Source organism: Cynara cardunculus (assembly GCF_001531365.2).
Source record: "Cynara cardunculus var. scolymus isolate 2C chromosome LG 14, CcrdV1, whole genome shotgun sequence".
NCBI classification, from domain to species: Eukaryota; Viridiplantae; Streptophyta; class Magnoliopsida; order Asterales; family Asteraceae; genus Cynara; species Cynara cardunculus.
This window is the reverse complement of record NC_037541.1, coordinates 10319086-10332198: the sequence shown is the minus strand read 5'-3', so window position 1 is coordinate 10332198 and position 13113 is coordinate 10319086. Positions and strand designations below refer to the sequence as shown.

The following is a 13113-nucleotide window of genomic DNA, read 5'->3' as shown; positions in this document are numbered from 1 at the left end:
GTATTTGATTGTGTTTATCTACAGTTAGTTACACGAATTCAGTTATGGGATGAAATCGGATAGGGATGAACGGGTTTAAGAGTTTTAAAAGTTTAAGAGTTTTTAAGAGTTTTAGCCAAATGCTTTATAATATAGTATAGATATAATATTTTTGGACCACGGATATGAAAAATAATATATTTTCCATGCCTTTTGGCTGACTGACCGCACCACATTCTAAACCCTTAAAATAATGCCATCAACAAAGAGAGAAAGGAAATTTGTGCGTCCCACGAATCTGATCCACTCACAAGAGAAACAAACAAAGCACAGATATATCTATATATATATATATAGATATAGAGAGAGAAAGTGAGACAAATTTTGGAGGAGAGAGGGAGAGAGAGAGTTTTACTTGGAAGCTTCAATCTCTTTTATAAATGAAATTCATGTTGAAGCTTCAAGAAATCCACTTGGTTTTCGTAAAATCTTGAAGAATCAGAGGGTAAATGCGGCAAGAAAAAAGTTTGGGAATTGGGAGACCATCATTTCAAACCCAAACCCTAACCCTAACTCCAGCGAATCCTTCATTGCCATTGAAGGAAACCCTTAATCAGCTGGCTGGAAGACGCACAAGCTCTCAAGAATGAGATTCTCAACATGAGGTTTAAGTCTCTTTCAGATTCAAATACCCCCCCTTCCGAACCTGATGAATCCCCAACCCTAGATAAAGGTAGTCCCATTTCGGTAACCCCAGATTTCACGTCTTTGCTTTCGGATCAAATTTTGATTCTCATACTCTCTAATCTCACAAAAGCACAACAAATTTCTAGTTGTTTGGTTTGTAAACGATGGTCGAGGATTAGCGGTGGTCTAGTTAAATCGTTGCGATTATTGGATTGGGATTTTCTTGATTCTGGTAGGCTTGCTCATCGCTTTCCTAATCTTCTTGATGTTGATATTGTTCAAGCTTGCATAATATCCCCTCGTAATTCGGGTATTTGTTTGAGTAATAAATTTGTGTCTATTCATGTTAATTCGTTCATATCAGATACTGGGTTTATTTGGAAACCCCATTTTTTGGGTGCTGGTTTGATTGATAGAGGGGTTCAGATTCTTGCTCAAGGTTGCCCTAATTTGCGTAGGCTTGTGTTGCTTGGTGCAAGTAAAGAAGGATTGGCCTCTGTTGCAAATGAGTGTTTAGCTTTACAGGAACTAGAGCTATGTTCCTGTACGGATATGGATTTAAAAGGGCTTTCAGGTTTTAGGAATTTACAGATTTTGAAGCTCATTGGTTCTGTTGATGGGCTATATGATTTGGTGATTTCAGATATTGGGTTGACAATTTTGGCTCAAGGGTGTCCAAGATTACTGAAGCTTGAGCTTGTTGGTTGTGAAGGGAGTTATGATGGGATCAAAGCAATTGGTCAGTGTTGCCAAATGATGGAAGAATTGACCCTTTGTGACCATAGAATGGAAGGTGGGTGGTTAGCTGCATTATCATATTGCACGAATTTGAAGACTTTAAAGTTTCAATCTTGCAAATTTATCGATCAAAGTCCAGGGCCTGATGAGCATTTAGGTTCTTGTCCCACCCTTGAAGAATTACATTTGCAGCGGTGTCAGTTGAGAGATAAGCAGGGTTTGGGAGCATTGTTTTTGGTTTGTGAAGCTGTTCGGGAGCTGGTTTTTGAGGATTGTTGGGGATTGCACAACAATACATTCAGCGCTGCAAGTATTTGTAGGTATGACTATAGTGTCATTCTTTTTGTTTGCTTGCATATTGTTTTGGATACTCGTATCTACACATTTGATAAATTAGAATGCAGTTATTTGTTTCAGAACCCATATGGTGGAATTAAGGGTTTTGCTTACTGAATTGAGAAGATTGTAAAAATAAATAGGAGTGTTCATTTATCACATCCTATGCTCCAAAGTTAGAGCCATTCTTCGATTAAATTTTTTATATCTTTCAGCCACAACTTGTTTAGTCAAAATCTTTTAGGGCTTCCATTAAACTGATGATAGCCTAACAGTATTGTCAAAATTGATATAATGCTTCCTCTAAGGACAATTCTAGAGAATGGCAAAATAGATAAAGTAATCACTAAACTCTCATGGTCTTTTAATGTGTTGAGGAGGGGGATGGAGGTGTTGAGTAGGGAAGAGGGAGGGTTCTCTATTTCTTTTACAGAAAGACTTATGACTTCCTCCATCCCAAATTAAGTGTCTACATTTCTACCCTTTAGTTATGAGATATATAAATTCATTACTCCATCTATCATTAAGGTAAAGTTGCCATTTGCTTGATTAAAAAGTGTAATAGTTACACATTTATAATGTTTGCCTTTTTAATTCTAGACATTTAATTTGGGACGGTGGGAGTATTTTACAATGTATTGTTTATACCCCAACATATTTAGTTCAAATGCAAGCTGATCTCTGTCGAACTGTTGGTCAATTGGATGGCAATTTAACTAAAGTTATATGATTGATATGATTGTGGCAGTTTAAGTATGTGATTTGTACTAAGTACGCTGGAAAGCCTATGATGTGGATGACTACTTCATTTATGCCCCTTAAAAGTGTAGATTCTTTTGGAACAAACTAAAAGAAAGGTGTTATTCATATCATGGAACGGAGTTAGTAGGATAATCTCTACATGTTTTGCTACTAACATAAAGGGTAATTGGCCAAGCAGTTTCTGGGTTACCGGTAGAGCCCAGCCTTTCATGTGGTCAATGGTTCAAACCTTGCCAAGATGTATATCATTTTTTTGGAGTTGAATTTAATCTTTAACGGAATGTGCATTGTATCCTGAGTCATTAAGGCTGAGATGTTCTTGTTTATTTAAAACACAGAATGGTACTAATTAAGTAAGGAAGGCTGATTCTTTCTTCTTTTACATGGTTTTTAGGAGAGTGACGTCTCTGTCTTTGGAAGGATGCTCGTTACTTACAATGGACGGTTTTGACCCTGTAGTTCTTTCATGGAAAGAGCTTAAGAGACTTAAAGTAGTTTCTTGTAACAACATAAAGGACAGTGCTATGACACCTGAATTAGCAACCCTTTTTTCCGTTCTTAAAGAGTTGAAATGGCGTCCAGATTCCAAGTCTATTCTCTCATCAGGTCTTGATGGTAGCGGAATATGGCAGAAAGGTGGAGGAAGCTTCAAGATTTGATCTTGCAATTTGATGTCTTTTTTCTTTTGTCCAATAGTTAGCATGGTCACAAAAGGGTAGGATAGCATTTGTTTCTTTGTCAACCTGAGAATATACTTGTTCTAGTTTTCCCATAAAGATTAGTCGTAGGATTTAGAGAACAAGTGTATCTACAAGTCACTATACGTTCTTTATCTAATTTCATTTCGTTATTTTCCTTCCACTGTTCCACATAAAGTTACATCTATTCTGTGTGTTTTGCAATTAATAGTTATGACCCTTTTTATGGGCTTTACTCAAGTAGTTGAGACTTGCTATTGATACTTAACAGGTTCAGAGTTCAAATGCATTCTTCTTTATGCCCCAACTAATCGCTAAGAGTGCGTTTGGTATGTGGGACATGATAGGATAGAACAAAAACTTGTTGTCCAACGTTTGGCGAGATAATTAAACTGGGACTGGACAAGACCAGAGGTTGTTTGGTTGGTTTTCCATTAAGTCCCAAATGGATAAAGCAGTCTGTATGGATAAATATGTCTGTATAGATTGGGAAGGTTTTTGTATGTACCCGCATCTCGTTCATCCCATCTGTGTACCAAACACCGTATGCCTAAGGGTGCATCCATGGGCAGGTGGCAAAAGTGTTACCCTCTTGGCTATGGGTTCCCAGGTCTTAAAATGGCGCAAATCAGGTGAATTTCATTTCTGTTTCATGTTATTGAACCAGCTCTTTGATGTAGTTTGTATTTTCTGCTAGTTTTATAGGTTTCTTAAATGTTGGGGAGATTGTATTCTTTTATATAGGTATGAACATCGAGCGATTTGACCATTTAATGCACCAAAATGGTTGGGAGTCTTGGGGAGTTTGCTGCGGATCCTGATTCATGCCCAATTGCAAGTGTTCGTTCCTTGATTAAAAGGTATGTGAACGTTTTACACTTTCTTGCACGTGGCTGCTTTAGTGACACGTTTATTTTAAGCATTCGACTAATAGTTCAACAATGTGTTGTGTTAAACATCATGATATGTGTGTGGCATAGAATGTCAACGAATGTGAAGAAGCCAATAATCAGTATAACAACTGGTTTGCTAGCAGAAAACATTAGGTTTTTGGCTTATTGAGATAGAATAGTGTCAAAATTTCAAGGGTAAAGCTCATAGAAAACCCAATGGTTCTACTAATGAACTTCTTTTTAATTGGTAACCGTTGTGTCTGCGCAGCTTAAGCGCATCTCGACCAATCCCATGGGACTCGGAAGATAACAACCAAAATATCCACTAGCAACCTACAGGGAGGAGCTGTAAAGTCTGACATTTATATGTTAGTTGAGCTAGCCGTCAAGGTTTATTAGTAAGGTTTACTAATCAACTTCTTGCATGTACAAAGGGTCTTCACTCCAATGTTCAGTAAGAGTGTTTGGTATGTGGAACAGAATGGGATACGACTGGAGAATAACTTCTTGTCCCATGTTTGGTGCGATATCAGGGTGATAGGACAAAGTTGGTAAATTACTAAACTACCAAAGTCTAGTTAAAATCTTAAAACATTGCATACCTACCTCACACTTTTCAACTCGAATTATGCATTCCTTTGTTTTGTTAGTTCAATTGGTTTTTGCCTCTTGGTGTAGATTGGTTCAATAAATTGGTTGATGACACCGGGATAGGCTTGAGCCATGGTGTGTGTTTGTTCGGTTTCCCATTTGAAGGTGGGTTTAGAGGTGGGATATATACAAACTTATCCTGAATCTGAACTAGTAGAGCAGTTCTTTTCGTGAATATCTGTCTGAACTTTTTTCTTTGTTTCTTGAGAATGTTACCTACAAATCGTTTCCTACCTTTTAGACTAAATCCAAGTTTGTTATAGCTTTTTGGAGTAAAAATATTTGAATCCTTAAATTTCTCAAATTCGTTTCTTTGACAATGAACGGTTTACATTAGGTGCGAAGTGATATTGACATCAATCTTGGATCAAACGACTCGCAAGTGTAATATTTTAACATGTTTTTTGATGTCGGATTTCAAGTTTCATTGATCATCTGCAAACTTTCCGTTACGTACAAATAAATAAATCTGTGAGACAAAACGCTTCGAAATACATGCTCGTTAGTATACAAAACAAAATGGCGAATTTGCCATTTATCAAGACAAGACAAAAGAGGTCAAATCGGGATTTATGAAACTATTCAGGCATGGAGATGAGGTACTTTAAATGTTATGAACTTGGGTTGAGTTCTGCTGAGAGCTACTCAGTTATGTGAGAACCATTTGTGGCCCTTGATCCGTTTTTTTACAGATTTAACCTAACGGTGTTGATTGTATGTCTGGTTTGTGGAGGAGGGGGAATCTGGTCTTCGGCTTTCTGCATTTGGACATCGTAACATAATTTAACATGATAATTTGAATTATCATGTTTAAGGTATGTTAAAGATTGTGTTTATCCACAATTTCTTCCAATCTCAGTTAAATTATTGTTTTATTTCTTATCCACCTACATAAACTTCAACGTTAACCCAATCTCATTTTTCCATCATTTAACTGTGGTTCAATCCAATCTAAATAATTATAATTATATATATATATATATATATATTTTTATAATATATAATATTTTTATAATTCTAATTTCTAAGTATATAAAATAGATTAAACGGACGATTGCATATTTTAAAATGTAATTATAATTATAAATTTTTTATCATACAATTGAAACGAAATAAAAAAAGTCAGAAAAATAAGTACAAAATTACGTATATGAAATACATAAATAACCATAGTTAATTTCGAGACCGAATTTGGGAAGTCGTGAAAGAATCTAAAACTTTTGGAATTTGAAAGATAATGAGAGTATTGAAACAAAAAGAAAAGATGATGTGATAATAATATGTCAATATTGGGTTCTATTTGTAACGAATTGAAAACCATAAATTATGGTTATCTTTTAATTTTTAATACTTTTGTTGAAGTCATTTTTTTAACCAGATAAGTTTTATCAAAAAGAAAAAAGATTAACCAATAGTAATGTGCCATGTGGCAGATAAAAATGGGATGATCTGGATCAATTGTGATTGCGTATTTTACTTGTTTTTTCCTATTATTTTTTTAAACCTCATTTAGTCCCTTAAACATAGGCTAAAGGTTCAATATTTTTCATGTTAAGATTTTCGTATATAGGTATGCTACATTTGTATAATACTGAACCTTTACAAGAAAAACACTGTGAAGGTTTGTGAAAGTAAACATTCACATTGTTTTTGCTACGAATGTTCGCTGTTCTTCATACCTTCATAATGAATTGTAGTGAAGTTTCAGTGTCATTTTGTGGTCTCACGGGGCACACAAAAATAGGCCGGTCTCACATAAATCCAACCACATATATATAGATTTAGGATCACGTGAGACCAACCTGTTTTCATGAGACCATTTTTTTTACACTTGAAACTTCACAGCAAAACTTTGTGAAGGTAACATTCGCAGTGTTTTGCTGTGAAGTTTCAAGTGTAAAAAAATAGTATCACGGGTCTCACGAAAAACAAGCTGGTCTCACGTGAACCCAACCCTACACACACACACGCGCGAAGTTTGAGGAAAACTCCCAAAAAATAAAAAAACTAAGCAACACCATGGTAACCGTTAATTTGGACGGTATGCACATGTGCATATAAGTAATTGAAGCTGTTTCTTGGATTTTATGCACATGTGTATGTTATACACATACGCATACCGGACAAATTGCTTACAAATTACTTGTATGCATATATACATATCTTCCAAATAAACGGTTGTCAGAGTGCTTATCAATTTTCATTTTTTTTACGATTTGTTCTTGAATCTGACCCTATATATATATAGACTTGGGATCATGTGAGATCAAAGGTTTTTCGTGAGACCCGTAAAACCAATTCTCAATCCTTGGATTATATCTACAATCTGAACATTCATAATCACAAAATTGCCACGAGACTTCTCAATAATCACAAAATTCCACCATGCAACTTTAGACCATTGGATCATTAGCTTATAAAGTTGATCAATGAACATAAATTGGTCTTACGGGTCTCACGAAAAACCTTTGGTCTCACGTAAACCCAACCATATATATATATATATATATATATATATATATATATAGGGTTGGGTTCACGTGAGACCAGACTGTTTTCGTGAGATCCGTGAGACCACATTTTTACACTTGAAACTTCACAGCAAAACATTGTGAAGGTTTAAAAAGGTCGAACCTTCACAGCAAAAACACTGTGAAGGTTACCTTCACAACATTTTGCTGTGAAGTTTCAAGTGTAAAAAGCTGTTCTCACTGGTCTCACGAAAACAGGCTGGTCTCACGTGATTCAAAGTCTATATATATATATATATATATATATATATATATATATATATAAGTTTCAAGTGTAAAAAGCTGGTCTCACGGGTCTCACAAAAACAGGCTAGTCTCACGTGATCTCAAGTCTCACTACAACAAAATTGAGTTTACAGGACACTTCCAATCTTTAAGTGTCCCAATAGACTTCTTTACAAGACTTAATTTATAGGATCAAAATATAAAGTGTCCTATCTAAAGGTGTTGTAATAAGTTTATATGACGCTTTTGGGCGTCTTAACAAGTTTTTTAGAACATTTTTAATACAAAGTGTCGCATTAGCAACTTTATAGGACACTTTTGAGAAAGTGTTCTATAAAGTCATTTTTTATAGGACACTTGTTTTTATAGGACAATTTTTCAAATAGTGTCCTATAAAATTGAAAATGAGACACTTTTTATTAAAAGTGTCCTAAAAAACTTATTACGACGTCAAAAAACGTCATATAAACTTATTACAACATCTTTAGATAGAACACTTTATTTTTTTGGTCCTATAAACTAAGTCTTATAAAAAGGTTTATTAGGACGCTTAGAACCTGGGAGTGTCCTATAAACCCGATTTTGTTGTAATGTCTCTATATATAGACTTGGGATCACGTGAGACCAGCCTGTTTTCGTGAGACCCGTGAGACCAGTTTTTTACACTTGAAACTTCACAGCAAAATGCTGTGAAGATAACCTTCATAGTGTTTTTGCTGTGAAATTTCAAGTGTAAAAATGTGGTCTCACGGGTCTCACGAAAACAGACTGGTCTCACGTGAACCTAACCCTATATATATATATAAACATTTTATAAGCTAATGATCTAATGGTCTAAAGTTGCACGGTGACAATTTTGTGATTATTGAGAAGTCTCGTGGCGTTTATGAATGTTCAGATTGTAGATCTAATCCAAGGGTTGAGAATTGGTATTACGGGTCTCACGAAAAACCCTTAATCTCACATGATCACAAGTCTAAACACATATATATATATATGTATATATGTATACATATATAATCATAAATGACTTGTGTATTTGTATTTAAAACTCATAGTTTTTTTATAATGCAACTATTAAAACATTAAATATATAAATCTTGCAATTTTTTTTTTATTATCCTCATCCTTCTCGTTTTTGAAAAGGCATATTATCTATACTATATTATAAAACATTTGATAAAAACTCTTAAAATCATTTTTTATGCATGAAATATTGTTTGTTGATACATATTACTTACAATTCAAGATTACAAGTAAATTTTGCATAAGTACAACTAATTAAAGCTATATGTTTGAATTCGTGTAATTAATTGCGGGTAAACATAATTAAATAGAGGATAATCATCTCATTTTAAAATATAAAATATAATTAGGATAATTATTGATTTTCAACAGAATACTTACTTATTATCTTTATAATTTTTTTTAACCCTAAATTAAGTTACTTCGTTACGATAAATTAAATTATAATAAAAAAATTAAATTTAAAAAAAATACACAAATAAACACTTTTAAATAGTTAATTAGATACTAATATTGATATATTTTTTACAAATTTTATATGATATTTTTAAATTTATATTTTATTTAAAAATAAAAGCATTATCGTTTTCTCAAAACCACATATAATCATATTATATCGACATAGATAAAAAAATAAATCGAAACATTGAAATCGAAATGTGTCTCGATTCATTGCACGAGTACCCTTCTAGTATTTCTAAATGAGTGGCTCAAGTTTTAGAAACTTTATAGATTTCACTAACTTTTTAAAATATAATTATTTTAAATACAATTATTTTCTTGATATTAAAAAATCAATATTTTATTTGGTTTAATTTAATACTCATATCGACATATATATTTAAAAAAAATCAATTGTATTTCAAATTTCGATAATGAATGTATTCATATGTGAATATATGCACATACTAATGTATTTAGTTAATAAAACATTACCTCATGTTTCTAAAATCTCATAAAATTTAAACTTACAACTTATTGATGCATATTACTTCTTAATTCTTTAAAGTTAAATTTCATAAAAATAAAACATAATTAATTGATTAACATATTAAAATACTAGATAAGCATTGAAACCTATTAATACACCGAAATATAGTACAAAAGTATCTGATAATTTATATTTTAACAATTAAATTACAAACACTTATCTATTATTTATCAGATATTTTAAATTATAAGTTTATGGTATTTCTCATTATGCATTGATTTTTTTTTACTAATTATTTATTTAATCGTTATTGATATTTTAGAAGCATAATTTGCGAGTCGATTAGGGTTCAAATTCAAAACGAACAAACCATTAATACATTGTGGATGCTCGGTTGGTTTTTTATAACTCCTGCACATATAAAGATGTTTGTATGAATTAATTTGTCTGTATAGATTGGAAAGATTTACGTTTGAAAGCGTTTTTTCATAGATGGAAGAAACAAGTTTTTTAATTGAAAAGGGTAGGTTTAAAAAAAAACTGTGCATAAAGTTCCCTCTAGAACTTCACTAAATAAACCACTTTCTATATAATTAAGCCACTATCAAACAATAATGTATAACCGACCGAATAAGTTGCGAGTCTCATTAAACTCATTAAGCCGCTAACAAACAGACCCTAAGGGTTCTTGAAATTCAAAAGCCTTGTTCATATATTATATCAAACGGTACTATTTTACGACTTGCGTAATTTATTTAGGGATCGTTAATGGTGCTTTTACCATTGTTCCATTTTTCAGAGAAAATGTGTGATACAAGATTAAGAAAGGAACATTTGACAACAGTTATTTGTTTTAGAAGAACTTATATCAGTTTATTGTTTGTTGCACTTACGGTTTAGGAGATACAACTATGAAGAAGTACGTTTAAGGTTCCTTGGAAATTCTCAGAGGCCTTTTGGACTTTAAGATGAGGTCATATGATGCATTATGTTTCGAACCTTGTACAATTGTACTTATGTTTTGATGTACTATTTTACGCCGTTAAACTTTATGAAAAGAGTGCAAATTGAAAAGTTAAATACAAAATTTATTCTGAAGGGAGGAGGTGGGGAGCGGAAAAGTTTTTTAGTTTCGATTTCAAATCAGTTATTTAAGCATCTCTAGCAACTACAAAATTGAATAGAGATGACCGAACTCTGAACCTACTAGCCCCTTCCAGACTCAATCATTTATTCTATGCGTTGTCATATGATATGTAAGTCTTGTATACCTGTATACTACTGTCCATATATCAACCGAAACAACTACTAATGTAAGTTCAAATAGGATTCCAATATGTTCCATGGCCAACAAAGATAGAAAGTCAGACACCCACAACAAAATGCAAAGTAAACCAAATAAACGAGTAAACGACACAAAGTTAACGTGGTCTGCTAGCTGTGTGATAGTGTACATTAATAGAAAGATATAGGTTTGTATATTGATAATCAGATGTAGAATACAATAAGAGTTCTTACTTCATGGCAAAACTCTCTACATAGCTTGAAGGTCGTCTATGAAGAAATAACAAGAAACAAGAAACTAAGTGAAGTGATTTAACCTTGATCTGCTTCCAAACATAATCCGTATATGATTTTACAAGTTTTATATATATATATATATATATATATATATATATTCTTCAAACTTTGATGTATTAGTAGCAAGAGACACACTTATCAATATATGAGACCTCCATATGACTTTCCAAGTCGTCATAAAGTCACTTGCAAAGTACATAATGTTTTCTTCTTGTTCCACATGACTTGCCAACGAGTTCCAGAGTCGTTTACTTCCATTACATTTAACGTTAGAAATCATCATTTTTTGTTTGAAAGTCTGGTGGGTATTAAATTCATTGACAAGATAAAAAACGGCTAATTTTTTCTGATGTTACTCATAAAAACATATTTTTGGAAGCATATTAATGTATTTAAAAAATCAATTCTATGGTGTAATATTAAATAAAAATCAAATTATGAATCGTATCATTATATTCCTTATTTTTGTAGTGTTTGTTTATTTATTTTGAAATATATGTTTATCAGATTTATTTCTATCATTAATCAATTATATAAATCATTAACAAAATTGGTTGTGTAACATTATTTTTATAAATAATTAAAATGCCCAATAAAAATATTATAAATAATTCTTAATGAATAAATATATACCAGTCGATTAAGGGTCATTTATCAAACACTTATCAAGTAGATGTTTATTACATTATCTTCATTTATCTTTTTTGTGTAATATTATCGGCTATCAAAATGAACACATATCAATTTTTTTTGAATTAAAATATATATTAAATATAAAATCTTTAAATTTATTTCAAAGAAAAACTATTAAATTGAAAATAATCAATTTTGAGTTATAAAATCCCAATTTTAGAAAAATAAAGGAAACTAAAAGAAATTCACGTACGTTTTGGGTTAGGTATTGAAATATACAAACCAAGTATTAGAAGTTAAGTACAATTAACAAGGAATTATTAATATATAGTTATGCTACAAATAATTAAAAAAAAAACATACCATTTTGAACAGATTTGATCCTCAAACTTTCATTTTCTTACGAATTTGGTCGCTCAAACCAATTTTCATTTTTATAACAGATTTGATCCTCAAACTACTTTTCGTTTTTTTATAACTGATTTCGTCCCTACCTCAACTTTTGTTTGTAGGATTTGATCCCTCCCAATCAGTAAAATTTGGTTGTACAAAAGTATGTCATCTAAATATAATGAGCATAATAACTAAACAAAATTTGAAATTTAGATTTTGCCATGAAATATTTTAATTTTTTAGAAACATTAATTTTATGAAATATTTTAGCTCAAATAAAATATAATTTTGATAAATGTTTTGTTTTAATTAGTTAGAAATTAAAAAAATTAAAATTAAATATACGACAATATATTGAATCATACCAAATGGCCTTTGGCCTAACGGTATCGTAGCCCTTGACCTTCTAGGAGGTCAGGGGTTCAAACCTCACCATAGGTGAGGAGAGTGTGTGAGTTTATTTGTTGCATTCGCCGTATATAAATATTATATACTTCAAAAAAATACTGAATCATAAGTTTCAAAAGTATAAGTTTAAATAATTTACTAAAACTAATTAATATATGAAAAAATATTGTAGTTAGAAAGATATAAAAATATAAATTTAACTAATTTGTTTATATCTATACTATCTTATAAAGCATTTGGCTAAAACTCTTAAAAACTCTTAAAACTCTTAAACCCGTTCATCCCTATCCGATTTCATCCCATATCTGAATTCGTGTAACTAACTGCAGATAAACACAATCAAATACAGAATAAACATCTCATTTTAAATRTAAAAAATCTAAAATATAATTAGTATAATCATCAAATTCTAACAGAATACTTAATTAGTATCTTTATAAAATTTATAATATTAAACCAAAAATAAATTGTTTTATTATTAAACTTAAATTAAATTATATAAAAAAATATTTTATATTATAAATCATTTGACAAAAACTCTTAAAAACCACTTTTTATGCGTAAAATACTGTTTATTAATGCATATTACTTAAAACTCAAGACTACAAGTAAATTGTGCGTAGGTACAACTTATTAAAGCT

General features: G+C 31.5%; 1 protein-coding gene across 4 annotated transcripts; it reads left to right on the top strand.

Annotated features, from left to right (window-relative positions):
* Window positions 1–371: 371 nt before the first annotated feature.
* Window positions 372–5237, top strand: LOC112526549 (F-box protein At5g07670-like). 4 transcript variants are annotated; one of them, XR_003070614.1, is made up of 6 exons: window positions 372–1724; window positions 2897–3138; window positions 3773–3832; window positions 3945–4060; window positions 4362–4644; window positions 4772–5234. XR_003070614.1 is itself a non-coding variant. In XM_025136880.1 (4 exons), exons 1-4 carry the CDS (start codon window positions 640–642, stop codon window positions 4019–4021), a joined length of 1464 nt encoding a protein of 487 aa, XP_024992648.1. In that variant the 5' UTR covers window positions 372–639; the 3' UTR covers window positions 4022–5237. The 4 variants fall into 4 exon arrangements, 2 of the variants coding, with proteins under 2 accessions (XP_024992648.1, XP_024992649.1); XR_003070613.1 differs by having other exon boundaries at window positions 3945–4644; window positions 4772–5236; XM_025136880.1 differs by having other exon boundaries at window positions 3945–5237.
* The last annotated feature ends 7876 nt before the right edge of the window (window positions 5238–13113 follow it).